Genomic DNA, 24,720 nt, shown 5'->3' with positions numbered 1-24,720 from the left:
AATGATGTCAATTAGCCTATCAGAAGCTTCTAAAGCCATGACATCATTTTCTGGAATTTTCCAAGCTGTTTAAAGGCACATTCAGTGTATGTAAACTTCTGACCAGCTGGAATTGTGATAAGTGAAATTATCTGTCTGTAAGAAATTGTTGGAAAAATTACTTGTGTCATGCACAAAGTAGATGTCCTAACCGACTTGCCAAAACTATAGTTTGTTAAGAAATTTGTGGAGTGGTTGAAAAATGAGTTTTAATGACTCCAACCTAAGTGTATGTAAACTTCCAACTTCAGCCTTACAGTTGAAGTCGGAAGGTATCTGTGTAAACAAACAGATAAGCTAGCTAATGTACTTGCCTGCTATAGCCAGTTAGCTAGCCAGCCAATAAAAATCAATGTTGATAATAACTTAGCAAGCTATATCCCACAATCTTCCACAAAGTATAGCTAGCTAGCTAAGTAAAGTTCATAGTCAACACCAAACTTTGGAAAACTGCCAAACAGCTAATTTATAATACATCATGCAATGGACATTGCTCATCTAACGTTAGCTACTCCATAAAGTCAAATTGGCTTGCATGCTAATATTACATGTCCACCAGATTTCAATTTATAACATAACAGTTGCTAGCTAGCTTGCTCATTTAACGTTAGCTAACGTTACAGACCTTATGCACTGATTCAGTACGGAGCGTACTCTTCTCTCAATGCAATTGTCTTCCTGTCATTGTAATCAAAATGTACACTGACTGATCAATACAGTGTCAAGTTACTTTTCAGTGTGTTCCCAAAAAGCTGATTTTGCCACACATGCACCCAGTTAAAACTTGCTAGTGTAACAGAATCTGAACGCAGTTAAAAGAAAATGCCATGCTTGCTTACTGAAATGATACAGTTTTCAACACATCAACTGTTTTCAACTATTTATTTCTAAGCAAGCAAGATAAATACACGTTCAATCAGTACTGAGTGAATGAACAACAAAAACATTGTGCAAGAAAGCTTCCAGGCGCATGCCCACAATCCGCCACCCTGCCATACAGCACTGTGTTCCTGGGCAGTACTGTACTGATGGCGTGTATCTCACGGATGAGGGCAACGACCTTTTTCTTCCTTGAGAGTCTGAGAGCTAGTCTCTCCTCCGTTCTAGCAAGACGGACGCAGTAGTACATACCACCCCACTCACTGCCACTTGCCTGCCACTCCACGAACCCAAAGGCTCTTTTAAGAGAGGAGGACCCAGAACCTTCAGTTCCAAAGATGGTGACGCTAACCATTACACCAGGAACCTTGTTATAAACACATCAACTTGACACTCTATTTATATGGACAGTCTGGCCTATTTAACTAGACATTCTGATGATGACCGGAGTTATCAATATTGCTCTTGATGATCCACAGCGTTTTGCAGGCTTTTCTGATCAAGCCCAGTGCTACCACATCTGATTCTACTACTCATCTGTTCATCAAGACCTCAGCTGTTCATCGAGACCACGAATAGTAGAATCAGGTGTGGTAGAACTGGGCTTGAACAAAAAAGCCTACATAAACCTGTAGCTTGTCAAGAGAAGTTGTGGCCATCCCTGAAATGTATTTACAAAGTTGACTATATCGGATGCATCTACATTTGGTGGTAAATTTGATATTTAGTTATAACTCACTTTTGTTTACAGGTAGTTTACTACTAGGCCTTTCCTCAGTAAACTATTATGTACATTTTCATGTAAATAGTTCATGGGTACTAAGGTTGTTCGATTGTCTTAAAATCTGAGTAACATGATTTAAAAAATCCCCATCAAAATCTGTTAGTTTAAGCTAGAAATGTAAAGTCCATTATCCCTCTGAAGAGCATGGTCTGCCTACCCATGTGAGAGACGCAGACTCGGTCTCAACCTTTAAGTCTTTATTGAAGACTCATCTCTTCAGTAGGTCCTATGATTGAGTGTAGTCTGGCCCAGGAGTGTGAAGGTGAACGGAAAGGCACTGGAGCAACGAACAGCCCTTGCTGTCTCTGCCTGGCCGGTTCCCCTCTCTCCACTGGGATTCTCTGCCTCTAACCCTATTACAGGGGCTGTCACTGGCTTACTGGTGCTCTTCCATGCCGTCCCTAAGAGGGGTGCGTCACTTGAGTGGGTTGAGTCACTGACGTGGTCTTCCTGTCTGGGTTGGCACCCCCCCTTGGGTTGTGCCATGGCGGAGATCTTTGTGGGCTATACTTGGCCTTGTCTCAGGATGGTAAGTTGGTGGCTGAAGATATCCCTCTAGTGGTGTGGGGGCTGTGCTTTGGCAAAGTGGGTCAATCCTGCCTGGTTGGCCCTGTCCGGGTGTATCATCGGATGGGGCCACAGTGTCTCCTGACCCCTCCTGTCTCAGCCTCCAGTATTTGTGCTGCAGAAGTTTATGTGTCGAGGGTCTAGGGTCAGTCTGTTTATATGTAGTAGTGGAGTATTTCTCCTGTCTTATCCGGTTTCCTGTGTGAATTTAAGTATGCTCTCTCTAATTCTCTCTTTCTTTCTTTCTCTCTCTCGGAGGACCTCAGCCCTAGGACCATGCCTCAGGACTACCTGGCATGATGACTCCTTGCTGTCCCCAGTCCACCTGGTCGTGCTGCTGCTCCAGTTTCAACTGTTCTGCCTGCGGCTATGGAACCCTGACCTGTTCACCGGACGTGCTACCTGTCCCAGACCTGCTGTTTTCAACTCTCTAGAGACAGCAGGAGCGGTAGAGATACTCTCAATGATCGGCTATGAAAAGCCAACTATCATTTACTCCTGAGGTGCTGACCTGTTGCACCCTCGACAACTACTGTGATTATTATTTGACCATGCTGGTCATTTATGAACATTTGAACATCTTGGCCATGTTCTGTTATAATCTCCACCCGGCACAGCCAGAAGAGGACTGGCCACCCCTCATAGCCTGGTTCCTCTCTAGGTTTCTTCCTAGGTTTTGTCCTTTCTAGGGAGTTTTTCCTAGCCACCGTGCTTCTACACCTGCATTGCTTGCTGTTTGGGGTTTTAGGCTGGGTTTCTCTACAGCACTTTGAGATATCAGCTGATGTAAGAAGAGCTATATTAATACATTTGATTGATTGATGAGAGAAAGAGAGATGGAGAGAGTGAAAGAAACAACAGAAGGGAAAGAGAACAAGAAAGAGAGGGAGAGAGAGCTGAGAAAGAGATCTGAGACAGAGAGAACGGAAAACGGGGGAGAAAGAGAAAGTGAGAGCGCCAGGCGAGATAGAGAGGGCCCTTGAGCTCTCATGAAACTAGTGGCGCAGTAATCATGGTCTGTCTGTCTAATGGCTATTTGTACACTAGGTGGCACCATAAAACCACCGGAGACATGACTGGAATTTTAAACAGCTGCACTCTCCATAGAGATACATCATTGACTCTCACATTCAGCAGCAGCTTTGTAGCATACCCTACACTAAAACCCTTTACAGTTTGAATGGAACCCTAAAGGCTGCCTACAGATATAGGCCTATGCAGCAGCAATACATACAACTATTATGCATGTAATCCCTTATGTAAAAAACACATGTAAACACGTGATCTCGTGTGATAACATGAAACTACACAAGACAACATGTGAGCACATGATCTCATGTTAAAGAAATGTGACAACTTGGGGAATGCAACACTTCAACATGTGATACCATTAAACTGAAATCATATGTTTTTGGAAAACTTCACGTGAAAATGTGTTTTTGAAACCTTTCACATGTGCCATTATACAGTTGAAATCAGGTGAAATGGGGTTTTGGAATACTTTACATTTGTGAAATTTAAAATGTAAAAATAAATTAAAAAGTGTTATATTTTCACACCAGATAGGAGCAGTGAAATGTGTTGTTTTACAAGGTCAGTCATAGTAGTATAGCAACCCTGGAGCAAATTAGGATGGAGTGCCTTGCTCAAGGACACATCAACAGATTTTTCACCTTGTCCATTTGGGTATTCAAACCAGCGACCTTTCAGTTACCAGCCCAACGCTCTAACCGCTAGGAAAATCATGTACAAGTGAAATTTCACATGTGAAATCATGTGCAAGCATGGGTTTTTGGAACACTTCGCGTGAGATATTGAGGGGATTCGATTATCTGGCACGGGTTGCCCCGGTGGAAGGAGTTTGTACCAAGTGATTGCATTAGTTTTAGAACCGGGATGCCTCCCGGGTGTGAGACAGGTGCCCCGTTCCCTACACATTACCTATAATACCGCTCTGCACTTTGCAAAATAGTGCCATCTGCACTCCTATTTTAGTCATCAGTTAATCTGACTATTCTCTCATCATTGATTTAATGTACCTATTTTAGCAATTTTAGGTTTTTCTGGGTTTACTGTCAAATGTTGGTAGGGCATATTCATCTATTTCAATGATACTCCTGAATCACTAGGATAAATATAATAATTTTTCTTGAGCGTATTTTTAACAAAGCTGAGATTTACTTTGAAGTCCAAAGTATAGGAATACAGGTGAAATCAGTCATTGACAGAGACATGGTGGCATAGCAGGAAGTTCGGAAGTTCGGAAAGTTCAAAACCCTGGTGAGGACATATTGAATAATAATTATTGCACAAATAAACATACACAATGTAGTTGTGTGTTTTATAAGCAGTGGTAGAAAAAGTCCCCAATTGTCATATTTGAGTAAAAGTAAAGATACCTTCATAGAAAATTACTCAAGTAAAAGTGGAAGTCACCCAGTAAAACACTACTTGAGTAAAAGTCTAAAAGTATTTGGTTGTAAATATACTTAAGTATCACAAGTAAACGTGATTGCTAAAATATACTTAAGTATCAAAAGTAAAAGTACAACTATAAATCATTTCAAATTCTTTATATTAAGCAAACCATACGGCCACATATTCTAGTTTTTTATTTATTTACGGATAGCCAGGGGCACGCTCCAACTCTCAGACATAATTTACAAACTAAGCATGTGTTTAGTGAGTCCGCCAGATCAGAGGCAGTAGGGATGACCAGGGATGTTCTCTTGAAAAGTGTGTGAATTATAACATTGTCCTGTCCTGCTAAACATTCAAAATGTAACGAGTAATTTTGGGTGTCAGGGAAAATGTACGGAATAAAAAGTAGATTATTTCCTTTAGGAATGTAGTGAAGTAAAAGTCGTCAAAAATATGAATAGTAAAGTACAGATACCCCCAAAAACGACTTAAGTAGTACTTTAAAGTATTTTTTACTTAAGTACTTTACAACACTGACTAAATGTAATTTGAAACACACAGTGCTTTTCACATACAGTGTTATCATTACAACACATTTTTGTTGTCACGTGAAGTGTTCCAAAAACACATGAATTCACATGTGAAATGTCACGTGAAGTGTTCCAAAAACAAATTTTCACATGACTTTACATGTGAAATCAGGTGTTTTTTCAGTAAGGGATTGCATGCAGATTTATTCAAATCTAAATGGTGATGTGGTTTAATAAGTACTGCAATGTGATGCCACAGCTGTAGTCCTATATTGTCATTACATGTATAACCTGTGGTGATCCAGTGAACCCTATGAACTCTCCTGGACTGGATTCAGGCCAGCTATGTAGTTGTTTTATGGATAAAACTGTAACCTTTAATACTTAATATTTGAGATCTATTAATGGAAATTATTAATTGGAAAACAGATGTCCCGTTACTGTTGGGTTGTCATCCATTGAATTTATCTCTCTTTCTCTCTCTTTTAATTATGAATTCCCCTTCAACCTCGGTCTCTGAGAGAGTGCCAACACCAGTCTATTTTACTATTCTTCTATTAAGCGAACCCAGAGCCTAGTGTTGGCACACTTCGAGTCTAGGCATTTTTCTTCTCTCTGAAACATATGTTAGAGCATAGAACCTATTCCCTTGCCTCGCAGAGGAAAAGCTTTCCATAAACATACCTAGGCTGTCTACTCTTCTTTCACCACAATCTCCTTTTGCAGTCATTTATGTGTGAGCAGCCAGCGAGAGAGAGTCCGCACACACACACACCACTCTGCACGTATGTGCTGTGTTTAGATGAGATTACCTTTGCTAACATGATCCGGTCGTGCTAGGAATGATCTCGTGGTTATCCGGGTACGCTAATCGTATCTTGCCGGGGCGGCATGGGGCGCCGCACAAAAAATAAACAAAATAATGAATAAATAAATTCTAAAAAAAGATTTTAAAATATTCAGAATGGTGACATTTGCGGGATCTGTTTTCTATCGCTCATTTGCACGTCAGGTCAATGATATCATGTCACCGTGTGGGACTGTGGGTGTAACAGTATAACTTTAAACCGTCCCCTCGCCCCGACACGGGCGCGAACCAGGGACCCTCTGCACACATCAACAACAGTCACCCACGAAGCATCGTTACCCATCGCTCCACAAAGGCCGCGGCCCTTGCAGAGCAAGGTGCAACACTACTTCTAGGTTTCAGAGCAAGTGACGTAACTGATTGAAACGCTACTAGCGCGTACCCGCTAACTAGCTAGCCATTTCACATCCGTTACATGGGTCAATTAACCTTGTCGGAGTGGGCGCCCTGATTCTAGTTTGTGAGCTAGGCAGGCTACTGCCTGGGAACGTCTCCCACTCAGAAGTACGAGGTGGTGAGGGGGCGGGGGTAGGTTGACCTCAGGTCCCCACACTGGAAGCCCCAAGGTAGGGGGAGCGGGGGAATCTATCAAATAGCGCATCTCTAACTTTGTACAGTACTAATGCAATTAGTAATGCAATTAGTTGTGCAATTTATTTTGTGTGTATCTTGTTTTGAAGTGCAATAGTCCAGGGAGCCATACAAGCTAGAACCGCCACTGCTTACAACACTTACACCATCAGTCTTCCTGTCTCGCGGGAACCTTGGATTTGACTAATGGGGGCGCGCGCTAGAATGTGTGCTATGTGCCCGCGCATCGTTCCTGATGAGAACCCGCTGTACGAGCTTTATGATACCCTAGGCTACTACAGTTCCACGAGAGGGTTATTTAGGTTATGCATTCACCGACATAAATACATAACACCAAGCGACCACAGCATATGAAAAGCACCTCGATCTAAATGTGGTGTGATGCGAGACACCGTCTCATATCATTCGCACCATCTCCCGTTCCCGCCTCCTGATATTGACTTGCATACTGTTTCGCGCTCTCTCGCTCTCTTTCTCTCTCTCGCTCTCTCTCTGGTTGTCCTGGTGATAACGAGATAGAGAAGCCTTACAACACTGAAGCCAAGAGACAGAGGGATGAGATAGAAACGGTTGGAGCATGTATCTGCATTCATTATAGCCTAATTATTAAATGAAGTGGGACATATCCTATATGTATTGACTAAAAGCCTAGCAAAGCCATAAAATGCGTCTTTCATGATATGTTCATGGATCCTTTGATCTGCCAAAAACGTTTTACTCCGGCTGCCCTATTTCAGTGTTGTTGAACTAGATAGACAAGTTATTTTATTCATAATTATTGATTTCTTACGCCGCCAACCTGAAGTTCATCGTTATCATCTTGGCCGCCGGGATGGTGGCCTTCGTTGGAGCAGTCATCTGCATCATCGCCGCGGTCCATACCGGCTCCGCTGCCGAATCTACCCAGCAGCCCGTGGCAGACAACCAGTCGCAGTCTCCATACGCTGGAGTGCAGCAGACTTTCCCCGGGGGCTCCGTGGCGCGAGCGGGTCCCCTGGGCGCTATCCATGGTTCTGAAAGGCAGGACGGAGAAGCGCCCACTTTCTTCCACCTCGCCAGCGGCTCAGATGCCGTTGGTGGAACTAGACAGGTTAGCCGACTTATCTGCACCCCAGTCCCCGCCGGAGAATGCAACCCCAAAAACGTTCAGCAACAAGCCGACGATCCGTCGCTGTACGCTGGCGAGGACTGGGGATACCTCCGCACCACGGCAAAGGAACTACAACAGACAGTGGTCCAGCAGAAGGACCAGATTATTACCGACCAGCGGACCATTAGGGATCTGTCAGGCAAGCTTTCGGAGTGTGAGAGTGGAATAGAGGGGCGTAGAGGCGCGGGGCTCTGGGGAGGTAAGAGGGTAGATGAGGGCCGGCTCGTGGTCCGGGACAGTGCTCCGTCGTCGACTGTGGCACAGCTGCTCACCGCTCAGGCTGTGGACGAGCTGGAACAAGCTATCGTTCAGATGAAAGACCGCATAGAGAAACTGGAGGTAAGGGGAATGGGATAAACGTGTGTGTGTCATGTCTGTTTGTGTTGAATTCCACTATCACATATCTTTATTTTAAACGAACTGTTATTGTATCGTTAAATAGAGCAGTGAATAGGCTAATTCTGCCCCTCCTGTGTGTCAGTTGACCTGCTTGGCAGACCTCGATAGCACTGACTCAATCTGAATTTCTACTCACGTCTCTGACGGCAGTATGTCGGTGTGGGTGTGGCTGCGTGGTTTTACTGTTTAATTGAGACCATTTCCAGTTGATAGAAATCATGGACAGTATTAGATTAGGTGAGATGACCACCTACAGGTAACTGCCAAAATAAAGGAAACCACATAAAGCCACCACATAAAGCCAGAATAACAAGGCTTGGCATAGATTCTACAAGTGCCTGGAACTCTATTGGACGGATGCGACACCATTCTTCCACAAGAAACTCTATAATTTGGTGTTTTGTTGATGGAAAACACTGTCACAGGCTTTGCTTCAGAATCTCCCATAAGTGTTCCAATGGGTTGAGATCTGGTGACACGCACGCACGCACGCACACACACACACACACACACACACACACACACACACACACACACACACACACACACACACACACACACACACACACACACACACACACACACACACACACACACACACACACACACTTTAAACTTCCTATGCTCCTTTGAGACCCCATCTTTCAAAGTCACTGAGATCTATTTTTGTAGCCATGGTTAAAATAAAGGTAATTGCTATCTGGGATAATAATGGGCAACTGGGAATTTTTATACATGACCCTAAGCATGGGATGTTAATTGCTTAATTAGCTCAGGAACCACACCTGTGGAAGCATCTGCATTCAATGTACTTTATATCCCTCGTTTACTCAAGTGTTTCCTTTATTTTGACAGTTACCTGTATATCAACATCTTTGACTTATTGACGCTGAAAATTGATTAGCTGCATTATATTAAAATTGATTAGATGCATTATTTTCGACTTGGCTATAGCTTATTAGAGTTCAACTCAATATTGAGGAACCAATCAGTTACTTCACCAAAATCTATTTACATATTTTGGTATCACTTGTTGCTATTGCATCGTTACAACGTCTTCGCAACACTGCTTCACAACTCAAGTTAAATGTAGCCAATTTGATGAATGGAAACCCCAAAACTAGAATGTTGTAGGATAATTGATGAGGCCTAGTCTACAGATACATGAGCATTTGTTATTCCAGGCACCTCTGCTTCCCAACATAACCAACCCAGGGGGGGAGAAGAGGGGGGGTGGAGGAGGGAGGGGAGAGTAGAGTAACGCAAAGCGGCTTTATAGCTGCCTGCCAAGCAACATGTGATGTACAACCCCATTTCTTCTGGAGAAAATATAATCAATTATTCATCCGTCCAGTTACCTATATTTGTTGAGAGCAGAGACCATCATATTCTTTTTTCAGCCTCTGCCTAGCACACTACTATTATACTATATCAGTGGTGTACCTCTGTATCTGTGGTCCTACCGTCTTTGGTCACTGAACCCCCAGTCATGGTGCAACTGATCATTAGGCCTATAGTCTTAACAAATGTACCCCATGTGTAAAGGTGAGGTACCCCCAAGGGTACTAGTACCTCATGTTGAGAACCACTGCTCTATATGTAACTTACAGCATGTGCCTCACTGTAAATAATATGTTGCATTGTCTGTGTGTCTATTTGACTGCACTTTGCTTTGCTGAAGTTGTAGTGTTTTTCCTTGGCTGACTAATGACTGAGAGGACCTTCAATTACTTGTTTTCCTGGCACTATTTCTGCATTTCTCTGCACATAATTGATTGTCCATAATAAAAAATAATAACAAAACCAGAGATTAGAGTGCATATCTAACACAAAGGCCCACATTAATCACAGCACATTACAAAGTGTGAGTGCAGCTCTGAAAATCGAACTGGCTTCCAGTGTTGCGTTCGAGACCACCTAAAGCGAGACCGATTCAAGACCAAGACCGGAGCATATCGAGTCAGAGTCAAAACCAAGATTGGAGGGGGGGTGAGACCGAGTCAAGAATGAGACCGGGAGGGGGACAAGGGGTCCGAGACCGAGTCAAGACCGAGACCAGAAAAATGTGAGTCCAATTCAAGACCATGATTGTAATTTAGTCAAATCGGCACCTTAATAAGAGTTCAAAATGTCCAGTATTTCTGTGTTCATATTTCAGAATAACATACAGTATGGATTTCTTAGACATTTAGAATGGTGAAAAAAATGCATGCGGAGGGCAAATAGAGCCGCTCTACAAATTATTACTAACCCAAACACAGTGGGGAACAATGAGGGCCTTCTACGCCTTCAGAGATGGGCAAAGAATTTATAAAATACTAATAACAACAATAATTCTTATTATATTATTTTTTTCAATTATGTTCTGATTTCATCTCTTCAGTTTTTGTTGGAAAGGAAAGGGTTAACACATATCCAATCAGGATTTTTCTTTCGTCATCTCTGGGGCTAGCTAAGTCAACCATTGGCTAGGCCATCAGAAGCTAGATAGAAGGCATCTGCCATTCAACTGTATTAGGGAAACATTTTGGAGTGACAGTGTAACGGTCTTCTTCATCTTCCTCCTCCTCAGACGAGGAGGAGCATGGATTGAACCAAAATGCAGCGTTGGAATAGGACATAATGAATTTATTTAACAAGACAAAAACGAACTAACTTGAATAACTAACAAAAATAACAAAAGGGAGTAGACAGACCTGGACTACGAACTTACATGTAACGAAGAACGAACGAACAAGTACTGAATACAAACAAACGAACGCACTGACAAACAAACCGAAACAGTCCCGTGTGGCGCGACAAACACAGACACAGGAAACAACCACCCACAACAATCAATGTGAAAACACCTACCTTAATATGGCTCTCAATCAGAGGAAATGAAAACCACCTGCCTCTAATTGAGAACCATATCAGGTCACCCATTAACAAACATAGAAACACATAACATAGACTACCCACCCAAACTCACGCCCTGACCGTCAAACACATACAAAATAACAGAAAACCGGTCAGGAACGTGACAGACAGTGGAATCAATCAATCACATTTTGACTTGTAATCGGTGGGATCATTTTAACAAAAAAGCATTCTCTTCTCAAAGGCCAACGGGTCACTGCACAATAGCAAGCAGTAGTTTTCACATGGTCTAGCTAGCTATCCTTTGTTGTAGACTAATCTGCAGCAGCTGCAGCAGGTGTTATCGAAAAGGATGTTGCAAATTTGTTAGCTTCTCCCTTTTCAAGAATAACTTTCAACAAGAAGTTAACCTTTTACTGCAGTGGGCTAAGTCAGGGTCACACAGAGTGATTCTTGGTACTTAAACAAATCTACTTTGAAACAAAAAACCACACACATGGTTATGGGATTAAAAAAAGACACCTGTACCATGTCAAATATAGAGTTGAAATTAATAAAAATGTATATGCAATACCCACTGAAAAAAAAGTGGGTAAACGGTGTATACCTGCATATAGTGTCACACCCTGATCTGTTCCACCTGTCCTTGTGATTGTCTCCACCCCCTCCAGGTGTCGCTTATTTCCCCCAGTGTATTTATCCCTGTGTTTCCTGTCTCTCTGTGCCAGTTTGTCTTGTAGGTTTCCAAGTCAACCAGCGGTTTTCCTGTTCCCCTGCTTTTTGCATTCCCCTTTTTCTAGTCATCCTGGTTTTGACCCTTGCCTGTTTCTGGACTTTGTACCTGCCTGCCTGACCATTCTGCCTGCCTTGACCACAAGCCTGTCTGCCACTCTGTACCTCCTGGACTCTGACCTGGTTTTGACCTTTTTGCCTGTCCACAACCATTCTCTTGCCTACCCCTTTGGAATAATAAACATTGTAAGACTCCAACCATCTGCCCCCTGTGTCTGCAATTGGGTCTCGCCATGTGCCTTGATATATGGTTTCCACCTCACCACTGGCCCTTTGTGTTTTACAAAATGTGCGCTGTCGTACATGACTGCGCTGGTATTTCCGTTGCTGTCCTTTCAGAATCATAAACCTGTCACACACTGAAGGCCTAGGTCCAATAGGTTCGCCACTGCCCAAACATGTCTATAATAGATATAAAGACTGTTCAGGTATTAATGTTTCAAGACAGGAGTGTATATGGCTAAGCGGTTTTATGTGCTTATTGAATGGAAGCTTATAATTCCGAGTTTTTTACTCCGCTGGTCTCGGGAAGAAATTACGAGTCCTCACTGTCCTCACCGAGACAAGACAGAGACACTCAAAATGTGGTCTCGAGACCGGACTGTACTACAACACTGCTGGCTTCATTTGTCTTTTTATTTCATTGTCTGCTCTTCCCTCCCTCCCACACTCCCTCCCATGAAGTCAGATATCGGACCGCTGGCGTTCCCTCACAACCACACAGATGCAGCAACTGCGATGACTTCAAGAGGTGGTGGTGGTGGGCTCTCTGAGGCCCCTGATGGTTGGGGTGAGGCAGGGCCAGGGGGACAGGCAGGGGATGGACCAAAGCAGTGGCCACGGTTGGAGGATCTGGAAGGAGAGCTTGAGAGGAAGCTGGAACTCCTGGAGAAGGAGAGGAAGGCCCTGCGAAAGGAATCCCAAAGACACAGGCAGGAGATCGACCAGGGGATGAACTCCCTACACCACCGCATCGCTGGCCTGGAGGAGGGTGAGAGGAGGGGCAGAGGGTTGGGTGTAAGAGAAGATCAATGGTCATGAGTGATAGTCATACCTGAATGATATTAATTTATATGGTGGGAGAGGTTAAGAGTCGGGGACATGAAACCATAACTGATGTACCAGAAAGGTAACTTATTATCAATCTATGAAAACGACATCAACACATTATGATACAGAATAAGAAATAAGTACATAACAAGAAAGAAAATCCAAGTGGATATATCATAGAAGAGAGATGAGATATCCTGGGGGCAGGAAATAAGTCAAATGTGTGATGTAGCCATTGTATAAACCCCCAAATACACTACAAAGTCCTAATAAGGCAAGTCTAGTCAACATCCCCCCCCTACCAAATTACCTCATTACTCAAACACTCTTTCCCTCCCTCTCTATTTCTCCACCCATACCTCCTTACCCCAGGACTCTCAGAGTACACCTATCCAGAGGGCTACAAGCTGTCCTTCCCAGCGCGTACCAACTATATGTACGCAGTGGTGCACCACCCCATCCCTGAGCTGCGTGCCTTCACCGTGTGCCTCTGGCTGAGACCCACAGAGGGGGGTATCGGCACCCCTTTCTCCTATGCTGTAGCGGAACAGCCAAACGAGCTAGTTCTGCTGCAGGGCATGCATACCCCTGTGGAGCTGCTCATTAACAACAAGGTAATGGAGGAAACAGAGCAGAAGTATTTTAATGGCACACTGAGTTAGACACAGCACAATTTAAGATGGAGCTATAACAGTACCTGAGAGTTTACTGTAGAATGATGTCTGCGACCAAAATGGCACCCCTATTCCCTATGTACTGCACTACTTTTGACCAGAGCCCTGGTCAAATGTAGTGTGCTACATAGGGAATAGGATGCCATTTGGGACAAAGACAAAGCACCGTTTAGGCTAGAGCTGGGAGTGTAGTGTAGATCAGCATGATGCCATTATGATAATACATTGCCTGGAAGGCATAGAGAGCTACCTAGCTGGCTGTGCCCTTGAGGAAGTGCAGTCTGTGCCTTTGAAAAAGTAATGCTGCAGTCCCCAAATGTTACTGTAATAAAAGTGCTGGATTAATATATTCCAGGGGGAAATTTGTTTAATGTCTCCATAAAGTGTGTTATTAAGCAGCAATATATCAACACTTAAAAAGCACAATATTTTATTTAATATAATATTGAGTTTTAGTCTAGAATATTCTGTACAACACATGGTTAGGGTCAGTACTGAGAACCACTTCGTCGTATGATTGATTATCCATTGATTTGTTGCTGTTGCCATCTTAAATACTCAATGTGCAGTCTAATGTAGTCTGCAGTATCACTGCATTACCTGCACTATAGCACTAACACTCACACTAACCCAAACTGTTGTCCTCCCACCCCTAGGTGGCGCAGTTACCTCTGAACCTGTCTCGGGGCAGCTGGCACCACATCTGTGTAAGCTGGAGCCAGAGAGGTGGGGCGTGGCAGGCCTACCAGGGGGGCAAGCTGAGAGGAGAGGGGCAGGGCCTGGCAGCCTGGCACCACATCAGGCCTGGGGGAGTCCTCATCCTGGGGCAGGAACAGGTAAGACCTGGAGGGGTTGGTATTTTGGTGAGGTCAGGGGTGGCTGGTTGAAGAGACCGCAACGGCATAGACCTATAGGGGGTTGTTGTTTTTAAAGGAGAACATATTTTATTGTTCATTGAGATATAGGGACAGGGATGAAATGATAGGGGGCAGGTGAGAGGAACATGCACAGTTGAAGTGGGGGACTTGAGCATCAAACCCCAGTCTCTCAGGGCAATGCCAAGTCCGGAGTTACCACTAGACCAAACTCTGACACATCCCTTCCTCTTTTCACCCCTTTCACTCCTCCACCTCCTTCTGCCTGTAGGACACTCTGGGCGGGCGTTTTGACTCGTCCCAGGCCATGGTGGGGGAGCTATCCCAGTGGAACGTATGGGAGCAGGTCCTGACCCCCAGCGAGGTGTCCAGCCTGGCCCACTGCAGCCAGCACAGCCCCCAGCCAAAGGGTAATGTGGCCCCCTGGACCAACCGGGAAGTAGAGGTGTTCGGAGGAGCCACCAAGGTGCCCATGGAGCCCTGCGCTGCCAAACGCACCAACACCCCACTGTGAGGGGAAGGGTGATATAGGATCCAGGGACCTTATTTACAAAGCGTCTCAGAGTAGGACAAGTGATTGGGGGAAAATCAATACAGTTACATATGGCAATATTCTTTTGGACAATATTATAGTGATACTTTTTGTTGTTGTTGCTAGGTAGTGTTAGCTAGCACTAGTCAGCTATGCCTGCGCCAAAACGCTGGTATTTTGTTGCTCTCCATCTTCTTTTTAAATAGTGAGCCATCATGTTTTCAATGCTTTTATTTCCATGACTGATCAAAACTCATTTTCTCATGCTCTCTCGTCTCTCCTCAGCAGACATATAGAGAGCAATATCTTTGGAACATCAAATTGCAATAAAATCGCAGTATCGAATCGCAATACATATAGAAATGTGAGAATCAGTATTGTCACCTAAGTATCATGATAATATTTGTGAGATCCCTGGCAATTCCCAGCCATACTGTACATGTCATATTATACATGATTTATTATGATCTAATAGGCAAAGCTGATTTTTCATCAGCATTTCTACTTTGAGACTGAGAGTCCTGAGCTGTGTTCAGTAGGGCGGAACATTGTGGAGGTAACATATTTCTATCTGAACAACTAGTTATGTAGAACAGCAGGAATGCCTCACTGACGTTCCGATTAAGGAATCATGTCAGCTATATTCATCACATTTCTATCTGCAATGTTCGGTATATTGCACATTGTGAATTTGTGAAGTGAATTTATGGGTGGAGCTTGGGTGAAAGGGAGTAAGGGAATAGGGGAATGAGGCACGTGGTTAGAAGTGGGAGTAACACTGGTTCTGTAACTACTCATAAAGACTTTATTTATCCCTCAAGGGGTAATTTTGTTTTGTTTTGCATGTTTTATTTATCTATGTTTTACATCTATTGTTGATTAAGTTTATTCAGAGCTACAGGACACAGAGTGGGTAGGCTAGGCATGCATACTTTTGCATTTGAACTGCTGCTTTGGACTTGGTCTATGGCCAGGCACTAGGTCCGAGGAGCCTATTTTGCAAACAATTGGGTATCGATAGCGTTCTCTATCATCTGACTTGTGTCTAACTGAAGGGGATAACTCAAGTGTACATTATGATTTTATATAACATTTTATATGCAGACATTAAGAACACACAATCGTGTCTGTATAGCATTGATTTTTTAAACAACTTTTTGTATCAACTTGTTTCAAAACAGCATTCTTACTGTATCCCTTTTCATATTCCTTCTCGTTAACATTTTTATAAATAGTCTATCTTAGTAATACAGCATGTCTAATCATTCCCTGTGACTAATAAGAACTACAGAAATAGAGACATGAACTAATCTCTTTGACAGTGATTCAAATTCAATAACTGTATCCAGTAATGTCACCGTGTGGCTTGAATTGAATTGAAGATGTCTTAGACTTGGGCAGTGCTATTACCCAAGCTCATTGAATAACTTTTTTGCACAATATGGTATAGCACAAAGTTTGATACTTTCTAGAACACTAGAATAGGTATTGGTACCAAGTTGTACTGTCATGTATAAACTGTGTTATATAAATGCTTATATATTCAATGAAAACAGTGATATGAATAACAATGGGTTTAAATGCATGTCATTTTACTGAATACATGTATTCATTTTACATAGCAATGCACATTCATATATAATTCAATGTATGAAAGCCCTCTTAATCTTCTACACCTTGCCATCCAGTGACGTGAGGTCTGAGGTCAGGTAGGCACATTCTATTGAGGCTCATAAAGCTGATTTTTGCTACGGTGTTTATCAGTATGACACGATCACAAAGATAACCATCAAACAGCAGCAGGTAGGCGGCGCAACCATTAGACTCGCATTCACAGGCCGTAATTGCTTGTGCCCCACTCAACTGCCCTGCACGAACAGGCGACTTTCAGCACCACAGACAGCGACCCAAATGCAAGTGAGTAGGTCTACTTGTAAACAGCGCTACACACACAACATCAAATTTTAGTTGTCACATGTGCCCGAATACAACAGGTGTAGACCTTACACCTTACACCTTACATATGCTTACTTACAAGCCCTTAATCAACAATGCAGTTTTAAGAAAAAATAAGTGTTAAGTAAAAATAGATAAATAAAAGTAACAAATAATTAGAACAGCAGTAAAATAACAATAGCGAGGCTGTGTACAGGGGGTACCGGTACAGAGTCAATTGGGGGTAGAAGCTGTTAAGAAGTCTTTTGGACCTAGATTTGGCGCTCCGGTACCGCTTGCCGTGTGGTAGCATAGATAACAGTCTATGACTAGGGCTGCTGGAGTCTTTGACAATTTTTAGGGCCTTCCTCTGACACCGCCTGTTAAAGAGGTCCTGGATGGCAGGACGCTTGGCCCCAGTGATGTACTGGGGCGTATGCACTGCCCTCTGTAGTGCCTTGCGGTCGGAGGCCGAGCAGGTGCCATACCAGGCAGTGATGCAATCAGTCAGGATGCTCTCGATGGTGCAGCTGTAGAATTTGAGAATCTGAAGACCCATGCCAAATCTTTCCAGTCTCCTGAGGGGGAATAGGCTTTGTCGTGCCCTCTTCACGGGAGAGGTTGTTGACCTGGCACCACAGGACCAGGTCTCTGACCTCCTTCCTATATGCTGTCTCGTTGTTGTTGGTGATTAGGCCTACCACTGTTGTGTCTTCAGCAAACTTAATTATATTGTTGGAGTCGTGCCTGGCCGTGCAGTCATGAGTGAACAGGGAGTACAGGAGGGGACTAAGCACGCACCCCTGAGGAGCCCCCGTGTTGAGGATCAGCGTGACGTATGTGTTGTTACCTACCCTTACCACCTGGGGGCGGCTCGTCAGGAAGTCCAGGATCCAGTTGCAGAGGGAGATGTTTAGTCCCAGGGTCCTTAGCTTAGTGATGAGCTTTGAGGGCACTATGGTGTTGAAAGCTGAGCTGTAGTCAATGAATAGCATTCTAACATAGGTGTTCCTTTTGTCCAGGTGGGAAAGGGCAGTGTGGAGTGCAATAGAGATTGAATCATCTGTGGATCTGTTGGGGCGGTATGCAAATTGGAAAGGTTCTAGGGTTTCTGGGATAATGGTGTTGATGTGAGCCATGACCAGCCTTTCAAAGCACTTCATGGCTACAGACGTGAGTGCTACGGTCGGTAGTAATTTAGGCAGGTTACCTTGGTGTTCTTGGGCACAGGGACTATGGTGGTCTGCTTGAAACATGTAGGTTTTACAGACTCAGTCAGGGACAGGTTGAAAATGTCAGTGAAGACACTTGTCAGTTGGTCAGCGCATGCTCGGAGTACACGTCCTGGTAGTTCAATTGCCGTGGATTGCCAGTACGCACCTCATTACAACGGCTGTTCTATCCTGCCCGAAAAAGTGCAAAACCCGCCACCTGTGTCACGGTCGATGCTGGAAAAAGACCAAAGTGCAGCGTGGTGAGCGTATATATTCCTTTTATTATAGAAAAATGACGCCAACAAAACAAGAAACGAAAGAACAACCGTGAAGCTTACAGGGCATAAGTGCCACTAACAAAAGTCAACTACCCACAACAAAAGGAGGGAAAAAGGGCTACCTAAGTATGGTTCCCAATCAGAGACAACGATAGACAGCTGTGTTGAAAACCATCCCCGGCCAAAACATAGAAATACAAAATCATAGAAAACAAAACATAGAATGCCCACCCCAAATCACACCCTGACCAAACCAAATAGAGACATAAAAAGGCTCTCTAAGGTCAAGGCGTGACAACCTGTATGTTATTTATGTCGTCATTAGGCCACGACTCGGTGAAACATAACATATTTCAGTTTTTAATGTCCCGTTGGTAGGATATACATGCTCGTAGTTCATCTATTTTTGTTATCCGGTGATTGTACGTTGGCTAATAAAACCGATGGTAAAGGCAGATTACCCACTCGCCATCCGATCCTTATAAAGCAGACAGACCTACGTCCCCAATATCTCCATCTCTTTCTCCTGCAAATGACAGGGATGAGAGCCTTGTCGGGTGTCTGGAGTAAATCCTTCGTCTCCGACTCGTTAAAGAAAAAATCTTCCAGTACATGGTGAATAATCGCTGTCCTGATATCTAGAAGCTATTTTCGGTCATAAGAGACGATTGCAGAAACATTATGTACAAAATAAGTTACAAATAACACGAAAAAACACACACACTGTAGCACAATTGCCGTAAAACAGCAGCCATCTCCTCCAGCGCCGTCTGTGCCTAGTAGTCAGCACTACTAATTCACATATATACTTACACAATAGACATGTAATGTCATAATAGTAGATGGCGCTACTGTAAATAAACTCTTGCATTTACGTTTACCTGTTAACAAAGTCCATTTGTCTATCCTTCTGGGTAAAGACATCAGTAACTGACCTGTAAAACTCCTCCCTGTTTGCCCTCAGTTTTAAAAGTCTCTTGGTCTGAATGTGATGGAGATGATGGCAAGGGATGAGAGTCATCCTTGATCGGTCCGGTTTTCGACTGTATGTCTTTATCTGTTTCAGCGCAGAAAATTACTTCTCAATAGATACTATTATGGCTGGTATAGTGAGGACCAGCTGCAGTAAATTTGTTGCCTCGGGACAGTCTGTGTCAGGTCATGCTGGAACAAAAAGCTGAGGAGCTGTCCAGGTGATTTGTCATGTACCATTTGTGAACTCTACAATCCGACAAGATCAGTCTTAAATCTAACAAAATCGAAGTACTTGGCATATTTTGACAGGCCTTGTTTACTGGTGTCGAACTTTTGAGACATTGTTTCACCTTTTTTGCAGTCCACTAAGCCAAGGAAATTAAGTTCACAAAAGTGGTCAAACTTGGCTCTCATCTGAACATTGATATTGTCCAGTGTGTTGTTATAGATTTGCCCCCTCCTTACTATGATCGGCTGTTTACTACGAGTTTTGCTTCCTGCCAGGCCCAGATCATTACATTTCTGCTCAAATCACTCATAGAAGCGATCATAGTCTTGTTGCTGCCGTTCCAGTGCTTTCATTGTGTCGCTGATCTGGGGATGGCAGACACTCATATCCATCACTTTGTTCTGCAGAACACGGAAGAGCGCATCAGTTTCCTTGAAAATTCCATCATAGGCCATGAGCAAAAAGGAAACACGGTGGCGGTCTCTAGATGGGTTGCTAACTGTTCATTTTTTTCAGCAAAGGCATGTAATAGTTCCACATAGTTGCCCCTAGGCCTGTTTGATGTGCTGGCACTCTCATCGTTGCCGCAAAATGCCAACTTCTGTTTACCTAGGTAGCATGCCGTAGCTTTAATTAGCTAGGGATTTCAAAATCTCACGGTTCTCTTTTACCTTTGCATTGTGCATGCTGATATTCAATCTCCATTGTTCATTGAATGCCAGATCTATCCGTGAGCTGCAAAATATCTGAAGGGCTTTTGATGTGAGACACAGGTTTCTCACGCTTGTTGAACGCTATAGACAAATTGTTCAAGTTGCAGTAACCGACTCTTGTCCACACACTGTCGCTGGTGGAGAACAGCAGGCAGGGGAAGCAGTAGAGTCGGCTGCTAGCAGTGCAGCCACAGAGCCAGTCTTTCCGTTGATACAACTCAGTTTGAAATTATCGTGTCATTTTCTGTCCCTTCTTTAGATGTAGGTCGCTAAACTCAGTTGTTGGTCTTCACACTGTTTCTCTAGAAAATCCAATGTGATGACTGCTATTTATCGAATAATTACCTACCACTTATAATTATTACTCTATTAAATTAATCATGTAACAATTACCTCATTAGGAATTAGGGGCACCACGGGAAAAGTTGTTTCCTGAGTTACTATCTCCCGACTTAAACTCTACAGATTATCTAAATAGCTCTTACATCAATAACAGTAAATTATTAATTATTACCTCATCAGTCTCTGTCACAGCCGTCGTCGGGAGGAGACCAAGGCGCAGCGTGATAAGCGTACGTTCTTCTTTATTTAAAGAATGAACACTGAACAAAACGAACAAAATAACAAACCGAACCGTGAAGCTAATATGGCTAGTGCAGACAGGCAACTAAACATAGAATAAGAACCCACCAAACCAAAAGAGAAAATGGGAACCTAAATATGATCCCCAATCAGAGACAACGATAAACAGCTGCCTCTGATTGGGAACCAATTCAGGCCACCATAGACATGCATATGCCGAGACTTACCAACACCCCTAGACGTACAAAAAACCCTAGACAATACAAAACAAGCATATCCACCCTCGTCACACCCTGACCTAACCAAAATAATAAAGAAAACATAGATAAATAAGGTCAGGGCGTGACAGTCTCATTCTGAACGTTGTTGACTTCGTAAATCTGCACGAACACTAACCTAAGTGATGAATCAGCGATACACATGTTTGGCTTAATTATTTATTTACTAACTAACTAAATAATCACACAGAAATACATAAACACACACACACACACACGGTATAGGTTATTGATCACTAACATAATGCAATGACAACAGTCCCTATTTTTTATTTCATCTTTATAGTTAGGCCAGTTGAGAACAAGTTCTCATTTACAACTGCGACCTGGCCAAGATAAAGCGAAGCAGTGCGACAAAAAACAACAACACAGTCAATAACACAATAGAAAAATCTATATACAGTGATTATATAGTCCCTAGTGGACTAACCTGATATGACAGCTTGATAAACAATGGAAAGGGGGAGTATGTAAGGAGAGGGAGAGACAGAGTCAACTTCTCGTACATACATTTGGAAACTACGCTCACCGTAGTCAGAAGATTTAGCACCCTAACAACCGCTCATTCGGATTAGAAATGCAACATATATTTACGCGTTGATGTCTTTCTCTGTCGTCTCTGTAGTTTGATGTAAGTCTCTGGTTGTCCACCATAGGTCACAATGTCCTTAGTTGTATGCTTCTTTGTTCTGGAGTGGTCTTAGAATGGATCCTTCAGGTGTACCACGCGGTGGTGAGAGGGATCTATTCCTCCATCCCGTCTTTGGTCAATTGTCCTAGACTACTTCACATACCAGCTGCAGACTGTGAATGTTTGGTCTAGTCTTCACCTTCTTCACTCATCGAGAGTTTCAGAGGGTCTTACCATTTTCTGGTCTTGTAGTTTTAAACATTTCAACGTGTGGACCACGTCCTCACGTTCTCTGGTCTGTATTTAAATTGTCAGTGAGTCCTTTTAAGCACTCTGGCCTTGGAGGGTGTTCCGTCCTGTTGACACAATGTATGTGCTAATGTATGTGCTCACGTGGGCGTGGTTACTGACTGGGCTCAAGTTTATATGAAAGTCAATATATCATTCAGAAGGCTAAAATAACATTTCTATCTTCACAAAAGTATTTTATACTTAAAAAGTGTTCTTATACTTAATAATTTATTTTTTACAACATTTAGATGCAAACCTGATAACTAGGACATACTGTATACACGTTCAGAGTTACAGTTATCTTGTTATATAATGACATCACAAAATAATAAATGATATGACATGATTACTGTTTGGATCCCCACCAACAATTCCAAACGTTTCTATTTCAAAACAAATGTTCCAATGTCCAATCTTTTGATGTTAGAGTTCTTAGCCAAGAGTCTCTCTCTACCCACAGCACATTCCTTTGTTCAGTACTGCAGGGCAAGAGAGAGAAAGTTTACGACCGGCGTTAAGTCATAAAACCAGCCCAACTCCCCTTCCTCTCTGGTGGGAGAGGGGTCTGGCTATCTGTCAGCCCTGTGCCGAGCTGATCTGGCAGCTTTGAGCCTCACCAAGGAGAGAGAGTCATGACAATAGGCAGGGGCGAGCTCTGACTATCCTCTTGCAAAGCTCTCTACCTGCCTTCATCCATTAGCTGGCAGTATAAGGTGGAAACACGAATGCGCAAGTCATGTCAATTCCTTTCATTGAGTTTGAATTTGAAGGGCGGGAGAAAGGTACATGGTGAGGCTACCTTTCCCCTCGCCTCCTTGTGCATTTTGTACCAGATCACTGCAAATTTGGGAAGTAGTAGTACTAGTTCAGACATCTATTTTATCATGCAGAAAAAAATGAAGTTGACAATGAATATTGATAAAAAGTATATTTATTTATTTTTCATTAGTTATTTTATCATAGATTTTCCCACTGCCTACCCTGCCTACCCTAACCGCACGTCACTGTCGCTTTCCCTGGTTATGACTAAGTGGCAAGTGCCTGTCTGGGTATCTTTACCCATATTAAAGAAATGTCCATTCATTTCTCGACTGTAGTTATGATTCCAACATCATTCTGCAGTGTGATCAGTGTTTTGCCTGCTTCTGGTCTGTTCGGCTCATGTCTGCACTTCTATGGTCTCTGTGATATTGTGGCAAACTGTACAGCTTAGAAAATGAATAAACAAGATATTTTCTCTATTAACCAAACAATGTCTTATAGCCGGTGTTTGGAAAATGACTCTTTGTATTACCTGTATTTTTTAACAGGTTTTTACTTCATGTGTAGGTCTATGTTTAGGCAAATTTGACATCTCTGTCTTTTTCCTCTTCTTTCCTGTCAGAGTTGGTATACTCTGTGTGTTCATGTCCTTGTCTTCACTGGAAAAGCTCAAATGGCCAAAAGTAAAGTCTGTTTCAAATGTGAGTTATGTGTATTTCCTTTCTTTTCCTCTTTGTGTCAATTAATAACCTACTACATCTCAGTTTCAAAATTATTGATTATAATATCAGCCTTAGATGGTGGCTGTAACACATGAATAGGAAACTATATTAATTGATTTCACTGTGCATGTTCTACATGTGATTGCATATATTTGGACTTTGCGTGTTGATGTGTCTGCGTGTTGCATAGGGTTAGAGCTTTAGGTATTACTGTAGCAGTAAACGCTCATACATACTTGCTTACACAGGCTAGATAAATGTGGTTTAAGCATATCTAGTAAGTAGACTATTACTGTATGGTGAGAGAGGTGCTTGGGCGTGCATGCTTTTGCACACCTGTGAGCAAACAAATTGGCAGGATTAAGTGTGTGTGAGTGAGAGCGAGAAAGAGATAAAGCTCATGGCTATTTGGACAAACAGTGGGATTATACATACTGTGCAGATTAACAGTGTGTGTGGGACAAGGACTGTCCTTGTTAGGCTACTTAGTGACCACCCTGTTACTCACTGACACACAAACCCTCGCTCGCACTGCTGCCAGTCACATCCGGTGCAGTCCAGGACACACGCCACAGGCTCAATTTAAAACACCACTGCTCCAAACACACTGAATTGTAAACACACACACCACACACACACACACAGACATGCAAACACACACACATGCACACATTCAGCATCAGTGTGAAGCCTTTTCTTCAAGCCACAGGTGCTTGAATAGGGCAGGGTCAATGGAAACCTGACCTGCGTACTGGATATGGAAAAACACAACACAGGATTATAAAAAATATATAGCTTTTACTACAAAGAATCAATGTATACATTTATGAATATGGATGTAGTCTGGTAAATGCAATAAATATCAGGCAGGACCAATACACAACCGTGTAAACAATAAATAGCATACCTGTCTCCAAGTCCAAACAGCCACAAGACAAAAGTTGTACTGAGAATACTTACAATTGCTATTTCACAAACACAGAGACTGGGAAAATGATTATCGTTGTGACATTGTAAATGTTGGTTGAGACTAGTTGCTCGGGGGCTCTGGCAGGCAGAAAGAAATGCATCACCATTTTTCTTTGTGTGGTTTTCCGGCA

The 24,720-nt window shown here is 43.0% G+C and overlaps 1 protein-coding gene across 1 annotated transcript; it reads left to right on the top strand.

Moving 5' to 3' along the window:
- Positions 1-7,002: 7,002 nt before the first annotated feature.
- On the top strand, positions 7,003-23,603 carry LOC139565437 (neuronal pentraxin-2-like). The gene is made up of 5 exons (XM_071385781.1): positions 7,003-8,168; positions 12,564-12,870; positions 13,302-13,543; positions 14,260-14,439; positions 14,750-23,603. Exons 1-5 carry the CDS (start codon positions 7,512-7,514, stop codon positions 14,990-14,992), a joined length of 1,629 nt encoding a protein of 542 aa, XP_071241882.1. The 5' UTR covers positions 7,003-7,511; the 3' UTR covers positions 14,993-23,603.
- The last annotated feature ends 1,117 nt before the right edge of the window (positions 23,604-24,720 follow it).

Source organism: Salvelinus alpinus, chromosome 36 (genome assembly GCF_045679555.1).
Source record: "Salvelinus alpinus chromosome 36, SLU_Salpinus.1, whole genome shotgun sequence".
NCBI classification, from domain to species: domain Eukaryota; kingdom Metazoa; phylum Chordata; class Actinopteri; order Salmoniformes; family Salmonidae; genus Salvelinus; species Salvelinus alpinus.
This window is presented reverse-complemented; position numbering and strand designations above follow the sequence as displayed.